A 19,699-nucleotide genomic window follows, 5' to 3' on the forward strand; every position below is an offset into this window, starting at 1 on the left:
CACCATAAAAAGCCATGTTCCCAGGTCCTCTATTTACCTTCTTGACCCTCCCCCTTCACCATTTTCCATTTTCCATTTTGATTCAGATTCACCCCGGCTCATGCCTTGTGACCCCGCAGCCACGCTCTGCACCTTGTTTGGTTTCCTCTGCCTTTCTGCCTCACTCTTTTTTTACCCCCCTCCCTCTCCATCTCTCTTTCTGTCCATCCCAGTGTTTATCCCCTCATCACTGATCTCCCTTCATCCCTCCAATCCTCATCTGTTCATCATAGGAGCAGTGGCCGGAGCGAGCGAGCAAGCGAGCGAGCGACGGAGGACTATCCCACAGCGTGTGAAGTCAAAAGTGAACAAGCAGGAAAAAAGTCTAGAAGCACTTAAGTAAACTTATGACAACAGGCCGAGAGAAGCTGCCGGAGGAAGAGTGATTAAAGATCCGTGTGTCACAGACCGAGAGGAGTCTCCTCACTGGTGAGTACACAGTTCTACTGTATGATGCTTTGTTCTTGGTGTGTGCTCACGTGTGCATCACAGAGTGAATGATGATGAAGATGATGAAGATGAAAACTGTGTTTACTGGAAACCTTTAATGAACACAAAAATACGTATCTAATAAGTTATAAAGATGCTTTTTATATGAAGCACATACTGTACATACATTCACATACAGGTAACTGTGAACACGAACTAATCTACCTTTAAATGCAGGTTGCAAATGAGCATTTAGGTGCTTAATGTGCGTTTGTGTGCAGAAGGAACTTCACGGGATCCGCGCACGCGTCTGTCTTTGTCGTGTAAAGTGATGATCTGAGTAAAACACTAATTCCTTTTGTTGCGTGACTCTAAGTGCTGCCAGACATAATCTGCATCATAAAACTATGTGAAGTTGTTTCTATGAACGCTTCATTCAGGCCAGTGAGGTCAGAACAAGGGGTGGAAATCTAAAGACGGAGAAAGGGCAACGGGAGTCTGACCAACCTGGATCACAAGCATGACATGTATTGTCCTATAATGACGTTATCACACATTAAAACACCTGATAGTAAACATGCAAATGAGTTGGTGACAATGAAGAAATACAATTAGCCACCACAGAATCAACAGCAAGCCAGAATCTCAAATACCAGCTGTGCCAAATATGAAAACACACAGGTGTAACTCCACGGTCGTTTGAATCAGACTAAGGAGAGTAAAGAGTCAACATGAGGTCGCGATCTTGTTTTAATAGCTGCACACAGTTTAATTTATGACCGGTCAGGAGCCCTCAGTGCAGGTACAGCTGCAGACTCCAGTCCACAGGCCCCCAATGCGCCCCCTCCCTCATTCTCCTCCCACTATCTCCCTTCACCACAGCCATTTCTCCATCTCTTATCCAGATGCAAAGAGCAGTCAGTAATCGGATGAGAGCAGATTTGATTCAAAAGGCTTCCCTTAAAATCTCAGCCAGCAGGATTTAAAAGTCACTCTCCTGCCTCGCCTCTTACCCCCCACCTGCCTTCGCTTGCTTTGACTCCTCTGATCTCTGCCTGCGTTAATGCACTTCGCCATCCAGAAACCCCCTAGTAGTCATTTAATCACACGGACCGGCAGCAGGTTCCCAGGGACAGAATGGCAAAAGGGCAACAGCGTGTTTGAAACACTTAAGCATTTATTTAACACTCATTACTGAGACAATTTCCCTCGTGGGACAAAGGCCTAAAATCCCCTTTTATCCACACTACAGACGATAATCATTAGCAGTTGAAGGCGGTTCACCTGTAGAGTACTGTATAAAACACGTTAGGTGTTTGGAAGTACTACCTAACAGTAAAGGTCAAAAATCAGCACTGGAATTGAATTCTAAAACATTTGAGACCATCTTTAAATCACTTTAAGCTTTACAGATTGAAAAGAGACAGATCTCAGTGGTAAAACAATTAAAGCAAATCCCTTTCTTTTACAGAGTCACTCCCTCCTTCGCGCCCTTCCTCTCCTTTTCACTTCAAACAAATTAGAGGCAAATCCACTCGGTCATGTGTTTTGACAGGGAGACTCAGTCAAATAGTGAATGAGTGAGGGAGAGATTGCTGCACCGAGGCGTACAATACCCTCAAATATTTCCTCCTGAGCTTTCAAGGTAAGATCAATACGAAACGAGCGAATTTGTCACGTTTGCGCGTGTGTCGAGGCTGAAGGCGGTTTAACCAGCGCCTCGGAGTCGTGTGCGTCTGAACTCCTGCGCTCCTGAACAATCAGCTTGCGATTCGTGACCGTGCCTTTCCACTTGCGCCTTGATTAAATTTGTGACACTGTATGAATGTGTCCATTAGGTGATTGGTTTAAACGACGCTCATTTAATCACGACCATTACCAGATTCAATAGCCATTAACATTAGGTGACATTGGAGTGTGTGAAGTGGCTGCGACTCCCCCGTCGCCGGCTGTTTGGGAGCTGGTGACATTATTACAGGACCTACTGGTTCTTGTGTACATTCCGGGTGAGGATGTGTGCTCGCAACAAGTGTCACATTATGAGAAGAACAAACATTTCCCCTGCCGGTGTCACGCTGCAGCCTTCGCTGCCCCGTGTTTGTCCGCGCCCCGGGTCACGCGTGTGCGCGTGCGGATGCGTGTGCGCGTGCGGATGCGTGTGCGCGTGCAGGCGCGCCGCCGAGTGTTTGTGAGAGTTTGCAAAGCAGACGAGAGCGCGTTTGACTTGCAAACTAGCACTTAGTTGGACGCGGGCGCAAGAGAAGGCAGAAACTGGTGCAGGTAAAGTTCCAGCTTGAAACATTAGTAAAATAAATGCTGGTAATGGATTCTGGGGAATCGTTGCCTCGTCGACTCATTTCTGCTTTTCCTCGCTCTCGATTTCAGGGCCGCCATCCTTCCCGACGCATCTCCCCCTCTCTCTGCTGAGCTCAGTGCCTGACGACCTTTGCCATGGGTGAAATGGAGCAGCTGCGGAAGGAGGCGGACGCGCTCAAAGACCAGATCACTGTCAGTAGCCCACGCGTCACACGCGCACGGTGCTCCCGGTGCTCCCGGTGCTCCCGGTGCTCCCGGTGCTCCCGGTGCTCCCGGGCCGAGTGTTCACCTGTGCTCGTCTCTGCTCCACAGGCAGCTCGCAAGGCCGTGCAGGACACCACGCTGGAGGAGGCCGCCGCCGGCGTGGCTGTGGTGGGACGTGTTCAGATGAAGACCAGGAAGACGCTAAGAGGTCACCTGGCCAAGATCTACGCCATGCACTGGGCCACCGACTCCAAGTAAACAACCACGTCTCGTTAAACGCATATTGATCAAGATCTGAGGGGACAAAGAGCTAGGAGACGGGGGTGAATGCGGAGGGAGGTCTATGCAATTAGAGTCGCAATCAACAAATTTAGCTGAAAGAGCTTGTGAGGTCCCGAGTTTCGGTTCTAATCTGTGGCGGTGACTTCCACCAGGCTGTGTGTCAGCGCCTCGCAAGATGGAAAGCTCATAGTGTGGGACAGCATCACAACCAACAAGGTAGAGAGGAGCAAATGAGAGCAATGAGGAAAAAGCAAAGCAGCCAGAGTCGGCTGCACACATTCACACACATGACCTCTGACCCCCAGGTCAACGCCATCCCCCTCAAGTCATCGTGGGTCATGACTTGTGCCTACGCCCCGTCCGGGAACCTGGTGGCTTGCGGCGGTCTCGACAACATGTGCTCCATCTACAACCTCAAGGGCAAAGACGGCAACGTGAAGGTCATGCGCGAGCTGGCGGCGCACACAGGTGAGGAGCTCACACACACACGCACACACACACACACACACACACACACACACACACACACACACACACACACACACACACACACACACACACACACACAGACAGGTGAGGCTCTCTCACACACACACACACACACACACACAAACACACACACACACACGCATGCGCACGCACGCACGCACGCACGCACGCACGCACGCACACACACACACACACACACACACAGGTGAGGAGCTCACACACACACACACACACACACACACACACACACACACACACACACACACACACACACACACACAGGTGCTCGGTGCTGGACTTGACTCTCGCTCCCTCCGTCCTGCAGGCTACCTGTCCTGCTGCCGCTTCATCAGCGACACTGAGATCATAACCAGCTCTGGAGACTGCACCTGGTGAGACAGCACATGTAACATAACTGTGTTCCTGCTTCCTTCTTGGCACCAAACCCTGGGACAAGCCTTGTCTTCCGTCTTTGTGCAGCATACTATGGGACATTGAGACAGGAACCCAGAAAACGAGCTTTGCCGGACACCAGGGAGACTGCATGTCGCTGGCCGTGTCCCCAGACTTCTCGTACTTCATCTCAGGCGCATGCGACTTCACGGCCAAGCTCTGGGACATCAGGGACGGCAACTGCAGACAGACGTTCGCAGGCCACGAGAGCGACATCAATGCCATCGGGGTGAGCTCACATTTAAACTCCTTTTTGCATGCAGGCATGAATTGGGCCCCGTTTCGACTCTCTCTCTCTTCCAGTTCTTCCCCAACGGCCAGGCAGTGATAACAGGCTCCGATGATGCCACCTGCAAGCTGTACGACCTGCGAGCTGACCAGGAGCTCATCACGTACCAGGACTCCAGCATCATGTGTGGGGTGACCTCCCTGGCCCCCTCCCTGTCCGGCCGCTTGATCCTGGCCGGCTACGATGACTTCAACGTCAACATCTGGGACTCGCTCAAAGCCGAGAGAGTGGGTGAGTACGGCTGGAAGACACGAAGGTAGATTTTAAAATCCAGCGAGACTTAATGTAATGTCTCCGCGTGTGTTTCAGGGGCCCTGGCCGGTCACGACAACAGGGTGAGCTGCATCGGGGTGTCCGCGGACGGCATGGCGTGCTGCACGGGCTCCTGGGACAGCTTCCTCAAGATCTGGAACTGAAGCAGAACGACAGCGGTTCACATCTGCCTGAGAGTGAGGGAAGGAGATAATGAAGAGCTAGGAGTTTGAGGGAGGGATGAGGAGCCACACAGGGTGAGGGGAGGGGGTTTTAATTGTGCCAAGTCCCACCTGAGGTTCCAGGGGGGCTGTAATATAAAGACGTTCTCCTCTCTGTCCCGTCGCGTTCTCACCTTTCTTCTCACGCTATGCGGGAATTCGTTTTGGAGCAGAGGGGTGGGGGTCTCAGGAAAGAGCAGCCTCTTGATAGCGAATCATAGTGCGGTTTAGGTTTTAATATCGTATGCACATTTACCACAGCGATTGGAAGATCACCCAATGAGAACCGTTGCCAAACGGGAACGCTAGCGCACTGGACGAGGTAGAATTCAACATCAACGTAGGTTCACTCTATAATAATAATAAATAATACGCTGTTTCATATCATTGCATTTTGTTTCAGGCTGTTGTTTGTTCCTAGTTTTGGTAGCTTCTCTAGATCCTCACATTTACTTTCTTTTCATCCTCCAATTTAATTTAAAACAGAGTTTTAGTTTGCAGACGTCTACGTTAGTGTTTGAGTTGTTCTGTGTGTGACTCATGGACGACGTTTCACAGGACTTAGGGTCCCATCATTTCACATAGCATGTGGTAGCTAGACCTGAAAACTGCTTTGGGTAAACTGTTTAACTGACAGATGGGATAATAAAAATGCTTTTTATGGTTCACTAAGCACTTACAAAAAAAAAAAAGATGACCCATTTGTCTCAGGATAAATCTCTTTGTATGAGTGTTGTTTTGGATGATAACTGCTGTTGTGTGGACATGAGCAATACATCTGAAAATGTATGTAAACAATTACATTTCCTCCTAAATAGTACCAGATAAACTTGAAGGACAGTTTGTGTATATAAAAAAACCTCCAACCTCAGGCTAGAAACATGGGCTTTGTCTTTTCCAACACTTAGTTACACACTGTGCAAAGTTAAGCAATTCTACCTTTTTTATGCAATCTAATAAACTTTCTGCATCACACAAGCGCAGAAGTGTTGATTTCGGCCCATAATTCACATCCTGAACCTTATTTTAATGCATTGCCTTCATGAAGCTGAGCTTTCCTTAACATCAGAATCAGTGTCAGAATCAGAAAGAGCTTTATTGCCATGTCCTGTAGAGTGCACTTTACAGAACTAGGGACTTGTCTTGGTGTTGGCACAACCAGGCAGCCATTTGGGGCGCCACGTCCGCGCTGACAGTGGAAGCAAGTTGCAGTACAAAGACAAAACAATACAGAAACATACGCTTACAGTGGCACACAGTCCAAGTGGAAACCTTGATTTTTCTTGGGTACATCTGGACGAATAGATAGGGTCGGAGAGCAGACGGTGAGAGTGTAAGGTGGTGGTGGTGGTGGGGGGGGGGGTTATCTGCATCAGTGTAGTGAAGCGTTGTTTATAGAAGTATGACCGAGGCCGACCAAGATGTTTACATGTCAGTCCAACAGTTGTCCTTGAAGGGAGACACAACAGGGGAAGAGGACAGATAGAGGCACAGCTGGTGAGCTAGATTGGACCCGGGAAGGGAGGGGTGAGGGAGAAGGGACAGAGTAATACACAGCCAATTCTATTACATTTAACAATCCATGACTAATTTGTCTAGATCAATACTCCAATCGGTCAGAACTTAGGGCTTAACCCCTTTTTGTGGGACCATGGGTCACCCGTGACATCTCCTCAAGCCTGTCAGACAAGGCTCTCACCATAGTAACCAAGTGTTCAGTCTGTCTGCAGATGTGATCCATCTGTCTCTTGTCTTCCTCCACACAGGCTGAGATCTTACTGGTCAGTCCTGCAATCCGGGCATCCGAACGGGCTGAGATGTTACTAATCAGTACCTCCACCCGGGCCATCTTCTGATGCAAATCATCCAAACGAGCTGAGATGTTACTTGTCAGTCCCTCCATCCGGGCCGTCCTCTGGCCTAATTCCGTCAGCTGAGTAACCATGGCCCCCGTCGGCGTTTGTAGCTCCACGGCCGGTGGATGCGCCAAAAAGCCGGCCACAGATTTTCCAATCTTCCGATAAAGCAGGGCACCACCAAAGCCAATTACGAGTAGCCCTGTTATCAAAGTCCAAAATAGGAATAGATGCTGTGCATCCTCGATGGACAGAGGCTCAGGACACACGGAGAACCAGGCGTCCCGCGCGTAGCTGGAGGCAAGAGTCCCCGAGGGGCAGAGCGGTTCTGCCAGAGATTCTTTTCTTTGTGAGGAAACCTTGTCCAATGCGCTGAGTGACCCGTTGATTAGCTCCATGTTCAAAAATGTTATTCCAGAATAACAGATCAGGGTGCTCAGAAAAGACAGGACAAGGACACTGCGAGCAAAAGTAGAGTGGGAGCGGAGAGAAAACACGTCTGCACTCCTCGAGAGGCGGAAGTATTGTCAACAGTTATGACGCAGAGCATTACTTTTAAATTAGACTTACACACAGAGCAGGTGTACAGTGTCTGCATCATCATTTTGCACTATACAGCAGTCATAAGACTTACAGCATCAGCTAAACCGGTCACTCACACCTAGACTTGCATCTAAATACTAATTTGTACATGTCTGGTTAGAAGCAAACTGCATTTCTTTGGTTCTGTAAATATAAACAGTAGCCAAACCTAAAGGTGAAATGACTGAAACAGAAATTACATTTGCACAAAAATGTATTGTTGAGGATTTAGTGCATTTTATTTGTGTAGAAATAAAATAGAAATTGTACAATCTTGTACAAAGCAAAGAATCAATAGACAAAAATGTTTTACAGCCAATACAAACTTTAAAGCTGAAATTCAAAAGAAGCAATTTTATTTATAAATTTACATAAGAGACAAAACAGGTTGAAAACCGCCTAAACCAGCAGTTAAAAGTATATATACAAAAACATCACATTAAGACAAATAAAAGCAAGTTGTGAAAAGCTATAAAAAAGCAGGACAAATATGTTTTGATCCCTGCCGAGCATCATCTGTTCTCCTTGTCCAGAGCCACGGCCAGCGCTCTGCTGTCCATGTGTCCAAGCCTCTGCTTGTTCGGGGTAGATGCCTTCAACTTAAGCTGAAGATGTGAAGGGACAAAGTACAAAGTACAAAGGTCACTTACACGTTTATTTAGGACAACCTGAACACACGTCTCCATTTTATTGTCCTAACAGCGAGTGTGTGCTCGTGTCAGGTACCTGAGAATGTTGGTCCCTGGGTGAGTTGGTCTCCTTGAGGATTTGGAGAGGAGAACGGCCTTCAGTACCTAGAGAATAAGAAAAGAGTCAAATGCACAGTAAGACAAGAACATGTAATGAGAATGAGAACATTCTCATTATGAAAAACAAGAGACCATAAACTGTGTTCAGACCTTTCTGCTTCAGTTTCCCAGATTGTCTCCTGTTTTCATTGGTGACAGTCTTAACTGCAATGCGGAGGGCCAGGGGAGAGGAGCTGCCTTTCCCACCGTGCCCTTGCACTCCCCTGGCTCTTAGCCCAGCAGCACCAAAGTCTTTTCCTAACCACTGAGGCTTGAACACCACCTGACTGGGACTCTTTGGGTCAAAGGTGGGGCAGCGGATGCCTTTGTGCTGTGGCTGCTCTGGGCCGGGCACAGTTGGTGGAGCGGTTACAGGAGCCGAAGGAGCTTCCGTGGAATCAGAGTTTCTCCTTTCTTCAGACGGCAGTGCCTCTGCTTCAATTATCTGTGCAGAGGACTGAGCTGGGGATTCGTCTTGCTGAGTGTTTGGGGAAGGCTCAACAGCGGACTCAGGTTTAACTTCAAGTGAAGGACGGGCATAGGAGTGATCCACACCAGCCCCGAATGTCTCCACTTCCGCACTAGGCACGGGAGAAGCACAATCACGGTGCACCTCAGCAAAGATCTGAGATGAAGTGGCGCCCTCATGGCAGGTGATCAGGCTCATGCTCAGTCGCTTGTGAAGAGGAGATTCCTTTGCTTCCTCTGCCTCCTCCAGGCTAATATCTGCCTCGGCTTCTATATCAACCTCCACCTGGTGCTCCTGAAGAAGCACAAAAGGGCTCGAGTCAACCGAGCTGTAGACAGGAGGCCGCACAGGGGTGGCGAGGAGGTTAGCATGCATGGCCATGGTGCCAAAGCCCTTGGAAGACTGGGGAGATAGCAGAGGCTCAGTGGAGGCCAGCTCCTCACGCTTAAAGACCTCCTCCTCCTCCTCCTGAGGGGCTTTGTATTCCGTGTCATGGTAGAAAAGCATTCCCAGACGTCGAGCAAAGGACCCAACTTTTGCTGTTGAGAAACATAACACATCATGGTTCACTGCACTGTACACACGAGAGGAGCTAAAATAAGGTTAGTGTTTAACCAAGTCTTACCTCTCATGACTTCTCTGACAGGGGTGCGTGTAATGCCAACAGTGGGTGAGCGGGGATCCACCATAGCAGGGTGACATACGTTTTGCACCACAGCTGAAGTCACAGATTCTGGTTCACCAATCTAGAACAGGGATGTGGTATGATTAACCCATTATCAACCCCCCCCCCCTGCAGTCTGTAGTTTAGGGGGTGGACGGTTAGTCAGGTGACCTACCTGGATAGGAGTACGAGCGAGGTTTGCTGAAGGAGAGCGAGGGTCTAACAGACAAGTGACTCGGGTGTTTTTGATGGCTGGCGCTGCATTCACCGGTGCAGCCACAGCAATCTTGCTCTCACTGGACCCCATGATGCTGATGTAGTGGAACCTGACGAAGAGATAAAGACAACAACAGTACAGTTATAGTCTACCTGAAAGAAAAACTGGTTGTACATAACAAACCTAAAGGCAACACAAAAGCAAGTACCAATAACAGAGCAGTGACTTGTTGCAACTAAAACACCACCGATGCACTTGAATATGATTAGAAGCTTTGCTCTTTGATTGCTCACACATCAATGTGAACCCACAACTAAGACATACGAGTACACATTGATACAATGAAAACAATACAATAAACACTGAAGAACACGTGATGTCAGTTTAGGTTATGCTCACAGACACGTGACTGCAGCGACATAAGACGATAAATACTTACTCTATTAAAATATTGTTTTATATCAGCTCCTAATAAACCGCTAACGAGCTAGTTCCGCTAAGGCGACCTGGTCATTCATTACTTACTGCAAGTACTTTGCCTTTCTTTAACCAAGTCGACCCTATATTTCATGTATCAAGTTTCTTACCTTAAACGAGGCTACGCCAGACAAACGGACGTGACACAAACTCCCCTTATACTAATACTACAGTTGTGAGAAACGGAAAACACACGACTTTTAAAACATTTAAATGGCGGGGTTGCGGCATGTTATTTTTGAACGAACCAATCCGCGTACGCGTCCCCTGCACCTCCTCTGCACTGATTGGCTGTGGCCACTACCTCATAGATCTGGGCGTGGCCTCAAAGGACAATATTCAAAAGTTTGAATAAATGCAACTTGTTTTTGTCCTTTTGATACAAACCTCGCCTCTTCCACTGACTCAGCAATATAGAGGAATATCAAACGATTATTGTAATCATTGTAATGTAAACAGATATTACGCTACAAGTAAAATGTCTATTCAACTTGGTTACTATATACAAAAATAAAACTTAATTTTATTTAAAGCTAGATTAAGAATTAAGAACAATAATAGAACTGCCATATATCTTAAATAAATGTTATTTACAGTAGTGATAGTGTTTCTTTTGTGTTTTAATAGGTCTCATGTATTTTAAAGATTTGTTATATCTTTGTGTTATACACTTCTGTCTTCAGCTCCTAAATAACCTGTTCTAGGATTGGTAAAACAGAAAAAAAACACGTGTGGAATCAAAGCTTTATTGCTGATTATATTCAACATTGCAGTCAGGATATAAGTAGCCTGAAAACAATTATAGTGCAACAATTATGTTACAATACACAATATGGCAATTATTTTACAATGAAGCAAATTGTTTGAAGGAGCGATATGAAAAAGCAAGAGGGGGGAGCCCAGAGAAGTCTTCCTTACCAATATTACGTATTAAATATGTAATTTTAGCATTTGATGCATGAATATTATCCTCCACTCAACCCCAAATGCACTCACTGTACGTACACACACACACACACACACACACACACACACACACACACACACACACACACACACACACACACACACACACACACACACACACACACACACACACACACACAGTAACAGTCCTGCTGGTTGTCAGATCATTGTCCTGGCTGATGATCAGTAAAAAATTAAGTACAAGTTGCTGTAGCACTTACTAGTGTTTGCACTTAGAACCATCAAGACCCTTCCGGAGGGCGCTGTTGATGATAAGCAGTACTGTATGTTTTTCAAGGTCACAGCAATGTTGTACCTTTAATTTGCGTAACCATGGTGAGTTTACAGTTAACTGAAACACTAAGAGAGCACTTGGTAGCATGATAAACTTAACTGTACAACGCTGTTTACTTAATACTGAAGGAACTCACTAAACCCCATTTTTACTGTCATCATCAAACAAAAGTAAAATTCACTGAAAGTGAAATTTCAAAAACTCAATCTTCATTTCAACATTATCAGAAGGAAATCAGCAAACATGTAAAATACAGTGAAATGGCATTTCTTTACTTAGAGACTAATACGGCAATATTCAATAGTTGTACATATGACTACAAAATGACATCTCTAAGTTGGTGGATAATTCACAGTGCTATCCTCCTGCATTTTCCTCTAATTGTTACCAGTCGGATTTCTCTCGGCTCCATTCATTTACCCAAACATTCACCTCCCAAAAAAACACATTCACACTCAATGAGCGCCCCCCTTCCAGGTCTTCATTCAGTTCCACCTTCTACTTCTCTCTGGCAGAAGTGAGCCAGTAACGTGTCCAAGTCCCGGCGGTCAGCGGCACCGTACAGTGAGCTCTCTCCCATCATGCTGAGAGCCATTCGCAGGGTGGACCAGATGTTGTCAGACATTATGGTTGCGGCAGCACCTCCAGGCCCCCGTGCAGCCCTTGCTCCATCGCCAGCAGCCTGGCGCTGTAGAGACAGTGCTTCAAGGAAGTGCTCCACTGCCTCTCTGAAGAAGAGGGAGAAAAAGCAAGCAGAGTAAACTGCTTATTTCAAACACTATTTTACAAAACTGCTAATGCCATCTAGTGGAAGTCAACGCAACTGTATTGAATTCAATCACTACAGGGCATATCATTATGATATCCTATGATAATAACAACAACGTTACAATACAAATTAAAGAGGGAACTCAAATAAAATGTTGGTTTGTGAAATTTCTAGCCACAATGCACATCTAAAAACTAGAAAGTACCTGTGGGCTCCTAAATTGACGCAGCTGATCCCCAAGTTGTAGCGACTACGGACAAAGCCTGGCTGCAGTTCCAGAGCTCTCCTGTAGGCAGCCACTGCCTCTTCGGAGCGGCTTCCATTAGCTAGTGTGGCACCAAGCTTATTCCATAGCAAGTAGTCCTGAAGAAAAACAGGGTGGCTCAGACGTCGACAGAGTGAAGACAGACGTCCGGATCTCAGCATGGAATCTAACCTGTGCACTAACCTGTGGTGTGACGGAGAGAGCCGCACTGAAACAGTCCACCGCCTTGTCATACTCCCCGCTGAGGTTGAACAGGACTCCCAGACCACACTGCAGCTGGGGGTCCACCTGGGATGCATCCGAGTTGGCTGCGTGCAGGAACAAGGTCTGGACCTCAGTAAACAAAGATCTGTGCAGTAAAAGCATATAAAAAGGGGAAATAGAAAGGGGTCAGTAGAAGAGGTTAGTATTAATACATTACGTGTTGGTTCTCCAGTTTCTGTTTTGAAGCTGTAAATGTTCTCAATCCGACATGTGCGCTACACTCACTCTGGAAGCAGTGACCCGAACCTTTCCCTCTCCTTCTCCCTCTCTCTGGCACCATCGTTTTGGCGTTCACGCTCATTCTGCTCCCAGACAGAGCTGTATTTTGGATTGTGTTTGAGCCAGTCACGAAGGGTCTCACAGGCCTGCCTGTGCAGTGATTCGTTAGTGAAACTGACAGCCAACGCCATCAGCGCAGTTAGGTTGTCGTTCTTGAGCTCGATACATCTAATTAAAATGAGAAAACACAATAAAATCAGGCAACAGACTATATCACTTTGCTCAATAAACAACTCAATGTGTAAATTGTAATTTAACACATTATTTAGAATTCTGTTTTGTGGACATCATCTTATTATAGAAACAGAACCCCTGCTCATTATTCAGCTATAGTAATATAAACAGAGATAGATCCAAACTAGAAAACCTTGGGCCTCACTCAAATAATGTATGTTTCATATAATTCAGAATCCAAAATAACTCCAGTGTGTATGCAAAAAATATTTTACTCAGACATATGTGGCTGCTAGGGTCACCAGGAGGTTGCCTCTTATCTTGTTTACAACGGTTACTAAATTCTCTGTATTATCTTATTAGCTGTGGAAATATTGTACCTTAAAAACAAACGTGTGTTTTTTTGCAAAACAATAGTAACTCCTGACCTGCGGAGGGCGCTGATGGCAGCAAATTCTTGCTCATTTTCAGCCTGACAGGTTCCTAGATACTGCCAAGCCTTCAAAAAATGAAAGACAAAGTAAAACACATTGACAAAAATGTGTTAACGTGGTAATTAATAGTGGGTTTTATAAATCTCACCAACTGGTTGTCTGGCTCTCTCTGTACAGCACTTTCAAAGAACCGTACGGCACCAGGAATGTCCCCTGCCGCCATCCGCTTGACTCCCTCTGACAATGGGTCCGGGTGAGATAAATAAGGGTTTTCTTCTTCAAACTGATACCCCTGGGACAAACAGGGAAAACACAGGGGCTGATGAGTGTATGTGTCTAATAGAGGATCATGCAGAGACATATGAAAGCAGTAACATTGCTAGCTACGACGGGAAGGGCTGCGTGTGCACAAACGCTGAAATCCAACAAACATATTATATTTCTCATCAGATGACAGTTACCTTATCATAAGAAGTGCTGAGTAGCTGATCGAAGTCCGACAGCCACGGATGGCTTTCTGCATCCCTCTTAGCCATCTCCTCCCACTCCTGCTGCAGCTTCTCCCAGAAATCAACATCACTCTAGTGAAATGACAGCGATACACACCATTACTTCACAGAGTCTCCTCACTCAATATATCACCATGTATTGTAGACAGATTTGACCTTACTTCATCAAGTAAAAGACAAATCTGTATTGATGATTTTTTGGAGCACATTCCTTCTCTTATAAAATAGTGTAGCTCTGTCAACACTTAAAATGATTAAGCAGGTTTTCCTGAATCTCATCCAACCAGGACAAAGAGATTTAAACTCTGCATTACTTCTCCTACACGTTTGCTTCAGCTCTGGGTTTAGGACTTGATTCATTCTGGCCTCACCTCCACTGCAGCTTTGGCTTGTTGGAAATCGGGCCCCGATGTGGTGAACTGGTCCACCCAGGCTTCAGCTGACTCCTCTGACACCTGAATATCAATGACATTTGTTGACTGGCGTCTACATGTATTGGCTACAAATGGTTACAATACAGGCACAACAAAGAGGGCACAATAGAACAGGAAAAAAATTTAGGGAAGTGAATGGAAAAGAGGAAAAGATGAAAGAAGAAACCACAAAGAAAAACCTAAATACCTCCATCTGATTCCTCAATTTGCTTCCTAATTAACTCCTGATTCTCTTAAACAGGAGCAATCATTCATAAGTGCAAAGCTAACTAAGTCTAACTATTACACTAGAAGCGACACTTAAATACGCTGGAGTATTCCAATAACTGTAGCAAAACAAAAACAACAAAAACAAAAAAAGCAAATTAACAAAAAAAAAAAAAAAAAAAAAGCTATCCCTGCCACGACCACAGAGGTCCTACCTGCCTGACGACCTTGGCCCACTGCTCTGCCTGTTTAGCTTTAGTTTTCTCAATCTTCTCATTCCTCTCTGGGGGTTCCAGGGGAAGGCTCCCTCCCCCCGTCTCCATCAGGAACTACGGGGGGAGCGAACACGAGTGGAAATGGGAATGGGGCAATGTTTTGAGGGAGAGGGAGCGGTTGGTGAGGAGGGTTTTTTTGGAGGTGTGGGCAGAGTAGGTGTAATTTAAGTGACAGGAGGAAAATGACGTTGTTAATTGAGGGAATGGAAAGCCAGGAGTTTAGAGGCAGGTCAAAAAATGGGAAGAGTACATGTGAGGATTAGGTCGGAAGCACAATGGAGCCACAGTTAACAAGATATTCATCATAAACAGGACTGAGAGCTACACATGCACTGTGTAATACGGAAACCCTTTTCTGCCACAGAAAAAAAAGAAAACAACTAAAAACAGAGACGCGCTCAACAAAAAAATTAAAGTGCCAAGAGGTCAAAACATAAATAAGATTTATAACTAAAACGAAAAGTAAGTAAAAATGTAGGACAGCAAATTGAAAATCAAAATCCCATTTTAAAAAAAACAACATTCCTGAATGAGCCTGCTTTGGCCTCAGAAATCTGTTCCTTTTCTGGAAGAAATGGGGCGTCTGTTTGCTGATTTTAGAGGTAAATGTAGCTACAATCCAGAATGTTCAACTAGAGCTGACGTTTACGCATTCAAAGACTAAGGGCAGAAAAATAATAACTAATAGCCCTCTCTTTGCTCAGTACATTCTTTTTACACTGCTGTGCAGCCTTGAGCTTCATATTACAGTGGATGTAGTGGCTGCTCTTGGTTACTTTTGTGGAAAATGTTACTCTTTGTCAGGCACTAGGGTGATGAGTCACAAGACACAGCCTTGACTGTGTGAAAGTGAACCACAGTTCCTTCTCAGTAAATCCCCATTTGTAACGATCCGTCCTCAGTTGGCAATGACTCGTACCTGGTTGAGGTTGGAGGCCCAGTTCTGAGCCTCCTCGGCCTGAGCTTTATCTGTGAGCTGTTTGTCTGTTCTGCTCTCCACTGTGACACTGCCCTCGCCAATCTGCCTAATGAATCGCAGGAACTACACAACAACAAAAAAAAGCATTTGCCATCACCATTGCTAATAACTGGGCATGTTCATACTTATACTTTCTACTAAACAGCTGGGGACAACAACCTTGATCAAAGCTTAAGTAATCAACATTACCAATGGGCTAAGCTACAAAAAGGTTAAAGAAGATAAAGGAGATGGGGAGAGATGTAAACAGAATGGCACATTCGTTCAAGAGGACTCCGATCACACAGAGAGCTTCTCACCTCTGTGTTTTGTAACTTGGGATCATCAACCTTTGAGACAAGTTCACTGGCTGCCTGCCTCAGCTCCTCTCCTGGCTGATACTCCTTTGTCCTGTCAGATGAACAATTAGAGCACTTTACTAAAAGGAGTTCAGTTTTGACAATAGGACGTGTGTGTATTTCTGATATTCAGCTTTCTATTCCTGCTCAGTGGTTTAAATGCCATTTAACAGAGCTCATTGTTGGCCAAGTTCATTCTAGATCAGGATAAAAGTTTGAGATATTGGCACAAGAGGAAACAAGAGGCTTCCATTCAGTCCTGTGCTCTTACGCTCTTAAACATCCCCCTAAATATTTTCCTATGCTCTACATTTACATCAGTGTGCCTTGTAGTATTCATTTTGCATCTCCATACTTTCAATTCTTTATATCCATGTTCCCCAGTCCCTGGTCTAACCATTCATTCTCCTTGTCTCCCAGGTCTCCGAGCCATAACTTCTCCTCGGACTGCTCCAGATATTCCTCTGCCCAGCGTCCAGGATCTGAAGCAGAGCAAATGAAAACAAGAAGAAGAAGAAATTGAGTCTAAACCAGGACAGAACAGAAATGCAAAAAATAAAATAAATAATTTCTCAAATATTGGAAATGATGAAGGGTGCATTAAAAAGTGTTACTAGTGTGAAAGCACTACCTGCAGCCTCAGCAATAAACTCCCTTGTCCAATCAGCATCAGCTGCATCACTAAGAGCGATGAGCCCCGGCGTGGAGGCCGATTCTGAACCTGAGAGAAATTCTGCTGCCCAGTCACCAGAGAGGGCCAACGCTGCCACATCTGGAGCTATTAAATGAATAGGTACAGCTTGTGACAAAAAAAATACCTGAACCTAGTATGCAAGATACAAAAAAATGACAATAACAATGTGTACCTCGCTGTGGGGCTTGTCTGTAGCTCTGCTGGTCAATCTGCTGCATTTCCTCCAACAGCTGACCCATGTCAAATGTGTGAGGAGCTCGTGGTGGGGCCTGGAGGAACTCATTCACAAGCTGGAGGAAAATGAGAAATACCTAGTAAATCAGAACCACTATACTTTTTAGAAGCTACACATTGTATATATAGGCCTGAGCAGCTGGCACAGTCTTAGGGTGGAAATGCTTGTGAATTTGGAAAGGAAGATGGGCACTAACCTCTTCTTCAGTTGCAATTTCAATGGGAGTGGGGGGTATCTGAGAACAATCAGGATGCAATTTCATGTTAAAACATTTTGTTTAGCCGATATATAAATTGATGCTGATGGAAACCTAAAGTTGCTCACTGTAGGTGTTGAGCGGTGCCGCCATGCCCCCCCCTCCTTGGTCATGTGACTTGTCAACTTCATGAGGGGATTGGCTCCCCCACATTCTGCCTCCACCAACTCCCGCATTGCCATGGCAACACAGGTCCGGGCAAAATCAATCAGACCACGTGAAAACTGGAAGTGAAGGAGTACATGTGGTGCTCAGTTTGAAAAACATTAATAGAAAACATCACTTTTTTCAGGATTAGATGTCTCTCAGTCACTTCAGGTGGTCAGTTGGAAAAGCCCAGACTGTGATACTACTGTGTGAAATACACATTACATGGGTAAACTGCATATTGGAGTTAACAGCAAAGAAATGGAACACTACTGTATAACCGTCAGGTCAACAAGCATTTCTATTCAACTAGAAGACACTGTAACTATGTAAATAGGGGTTATTGTCAAAGAAAAAAAAATACAACTTTTCCTATTTTTCCCCCCAACAGACCAAGCACATTACAAAATTTAAGCTCCATCTGCTGTTTTCCGTGTCATTTCCTGGCTTAGAGGGAACCATTAATAATGTGGACATGATGGCCCGGCAGGCACAGGCACTCAGTGCAGATTTTACTCAGACGGGCAGCAAGTTCTGAAGATCTAGCTACAAACTGCAGTCATTACACTCTGAATAATGCAAGACTTAAATGTCAAACGAGTCAAGTCAAATGCTAAAAGGTGTTAATTAAAGTCTGGTGGAGATTTCCTGACTTAAATTTTAAATTGTGATTTTATATTATGCACTCTTGTTAAAACATTAATAACTGAAGTGGTGTGTTTTTTTCTGCTGAAATAAAGAGTTATGAATAAAACCCTGATGAAGAACAGTGGTTAAATGATTTAATATCTTGAGATTAATACTGAAACTGTGGGTGTCTTACTAGACAGTATAAAAAAAATGGTACAGAGTCCTGAAGCCACATCACAATATTAACACTTTTCTATTGATATTCATTCCTCATGTATGTGACACTAAAAGCAACAGGGAAATAACATCCATTATTATAAGTGCAAACCATGAAAATACTGTATATTTCGTGGTCCACGAGGAGATCCTAACGCTGAACTCACTGACCTACTGCATCAAGGGCTAAGGATGAACAGCTGACAAACTGACACACTTCTCTAAGCCCTTTGTAGGTAATGACAACTATTACTTGACCCACACTGACCTGTTAGGAATACACTTCAACTGACGGGATTCATTGTTTAAAATGCCAAAAAGAGATTCAATAAACAAAAGGTATGTTTCTGAGCAAAAGTCACAATTCAGAAGGTCTGAAACGTGACATAAATTTATGGACAGTTCCTTCAACAGGTGCGCTGTCCATCATGAGACATATTCAAACAGCTGCTCTGTGCTGATTAGGGTCAAAGTAAGAGGATTAGACATTAATACACATACAAGTTATCACAGAAAGGCTGCGGCTCGCATAGATGCCCCCTTGCATAATGCACCGCTGAACAATGACGGGAGGTATAACGTGTTCTTCAGTCCTGCACACGTCAATATTATGTTAATGTTTAACTGAATTGATAGCGTTATACTCATAATAGTTTAGTTCTGGAGAGAGGTTCGCCTGTGCAGAGCTGTGAGCAGCATTCAGGTGTTTACCGTTCACGCTGCTGTAATGTGTCAGCCCAGTCCAGTGCAGTGCACTGACTGGGAGCACTGGGCTAGCCAAGGTCTCAATGTAAAACAGCAGCATTAGCTCGCTAAAGCGTTAGCCACTTTAGCTCGTTTAAATTAGCCACCACGCTGCTCTCCGAGTAGAGTAGAGGGAAGAACACGCAGTGAAGGACGCAACGACCCGTTTGGCTTGCAGCGTTTGCACTAGCTAGCGCTAGCTGACAGTAGCCGTAACGCGATGGCCACAGAGGCGTGAATGGACGGGTAGCGTGATGTTTGCTCCTCTCACCGCCGACAGCTGCTGCCGTAGCCGAACCGACCGTCTGTCCTCCCCGTCCGACGTTACAACCGTATCGCGGCAACGGCTGCGGCGTCCAGCGTGACAAACCTCCCGGTAACCGTCTCGAGCAGCCGCTGCGTCTGGGTAGCGCCTTTCCTTTATTTACCTGCCTCCTCCATGACCCACAAAACCCTTCACCGATCCCGGAGTGTCGCGCGGCGTTGACGTTACGTTGGCCATTCTCAAACTGCCGTACGTAAGAAGATGACGCAGGATGAATCCACCAAGCGCAAAGGGGGC

The 19,699-nt window shown here is 45.5% G+C and overlaps 3 protein-coding genes across 5 annotated transcripts; 1 reads left to right on the plus strand and 2 right to left on the minus strand.

Annotated features, from left to right (window-relative positions):
- The first annotated feature begins 248 nt into the window (after positions 1-248).
- gnb3a (guanine nucleotide binding protein (G protein), beta polypeptide 3a) lies at positions 249-5,747 on the plus strand. Its single transcript, XM_029129058.3, has 9 exons — positions 249-468; positions 2,854-2,976; positions 3,097-3,242; positions 3,423-3,486; positions 3,576-3,738; positions 4,085-4,151; positions 4,240-4,441; positions 4,516-4,732; positions 4,811-5,747. The coding sequence occupies exons 2-9, from the start codon at positions 2,920-2,922 to the stop codon at positions 4,915-4,917; spliced, it is 1,023 nt and encodes a 340-aa protein (XP_028984891.1). The 5' UTR covers positions 249-468; positions 2,854-2,919; the 3' UTR covers positions 4,918-5,747.
- Positions 5,748-7,776: 2,029 nt separating this feature from the next.
- cdca3 (cell division cycle associated 3) lies at positions 7,777-10,295 on the minus strand. The gene is made up of 6 exons (XM_029129041.3): positions 10,138-10,295; positions 9,509-9,659; positions 9,295-9,415; positions 8,312-9,208; positions 8,139-8,206; positions 7,777-8,017 (listed from the first exon to the last, which is right to left on the minus strand). Exons 2-6 carry the CDS (start codon positions 9,638-9,640, stop codon positions 7,925-7,927), a joined length of 1,311 nt encoding a protein of 436 aa, XP_028984874.1. The 5' UTR covers positions 9,641-9,659; positions 10,138-10,295; the 3' UTR covers positions 7,777-7,924.
- A 464-nt stretch (positions 10,296-10,759) lies between these two features.
- Positions 10,760-19,641, minus strand: pex5 (peroxisomal biogenesis factor 5). Of its 3 annotated transcripts, XM_029128969.3 has the most exons (17): positions 19,409-19,641; positions 17,469-17,624; positions 17,341-17,379; positions 17,082-17,199; positions 16,847-16,993; positions 16,613-16,697; positions 16,177-16,267; positions 15,818-15,940; positions 14,839-14,952; positions 14,354-14,437; positions 13,935-14,054; positions 13,622-13,765; positions 13,468-13,538; positions 12,812-13,033; positions 12,506-12,671; positions 12,263-12,420; positions 10,760-12,016 (listed from the first exon to the last, which is right to left on the minus strand). In XM_029128969.3, the coding sequence occupies exons 2-17, from the start codon at positions 17,580-17,582 to the stop codon at positions 11,770-11,772; spliced, it is 2,043 nt and encodes a 680-aa protein (XP_028984802.1). In that variant the 5' UTR covers positions 17,583-17,624; positions 19,409-19,641; the 3' UTR covers positions 10,760-11,769. The 3 variants fall into 3 exon arrangements, with proteins under 3 accessions (XP_028984802.1, XP_028984803.1, XP_028984804.1); XM_029128970.3 differs by lacking the exon at positions 14,839-14,952 and having other exon boundaries at positions 19,409-19,639; XM_029128971.3 differs by lacking the exons at positions 14,839-14,952; positions 15,818-15,940 and having other exon boundaries at positions 19,409-19,638.
- Between the last annotated feature and the right edge of the window lie 58 nt (positions 19,642-19,699).

Source organism: Betta splendens, chromosome 16 (genome assembly GCF_900634795.4).
Source record: "Betta splendens chromosome 16, fBetSpl5.4, whole genome shotgun sequence".
NCBI lineage: Eukaryota > Metazoa > Chordata > Actinopteri > Anabantiformes > Osphronemidae > Betta > Betta splendens.

Excerpts from the sequence above, each read along its gene's own strand:
- gnb3a (XM_029129058.3), top strand. The coding sequence starts at position 2,920 with ATGGGTGAAATGGAGCAGCTGCGGAAGGAGGCGGACGCGCTCAAAGAC. Across the intron at positions 2,977-3,096 it reads CGCTCAAAGACCAGATCACT|GCAGCTCGCAAGGCCGTGCA; the intron begins GTCAGTAGCCCA and ends TCTGCTCCACAG. Across the intron at positions 3,487-3,575 it reads ACAGCATCACAACCAACAAG|GTCAACGCCATCCCCCTCAA; the intron begins GTAGAGAGGAGC and ends TCTGACCCCCAG.
- pex5 (XM_029128969.3), bottom strand. The coding sequence starts at position 17,582 with ATGGCAATGCGGGAGTTGGTGGAGGCAGAATGTGGGGGAGCCAATCCC. Across the intron at positions 12,672-12,811 it reads TTCGGGTCACTGCTTCCAGA|ATCTTTGTTTACTGAGGTCC; the intron begins GTGAGTGTAGCG and ends TTTACTGCACAG. Across the intron at positions 12,017-12,262 it reads GTCAATTTAGGAGCCCACAG|AGAGGCAGTGGAGCACTTCC; the intron begins GTACTTTCTAGT and ends CCTCTTCTTCAG.
- cdca3 (XM_029129041.3), bottom strand. The coding sequence starts at position 9,640 with ATGGGGTCCAGTGAGAGCAAGATTGCTGTGGCTGCACCGGTGAATGCA. Across the intron at positions 9,416-9,508 it reads TCGCTCGTACTCCTATCCAG|ATTGGTGAACCAGAATCTGT; the intron begins GTAGGTCACCTG and ends TCCCTGTTCTAG. Across the intron at positions 8,207-8,311 it reads TGGGAAACTGAAGCAGAAAG|GTACTGAAGGCCGTTCTCCT; the intron begins GTCTGAACACAG and ends CTTATTCTCTAG.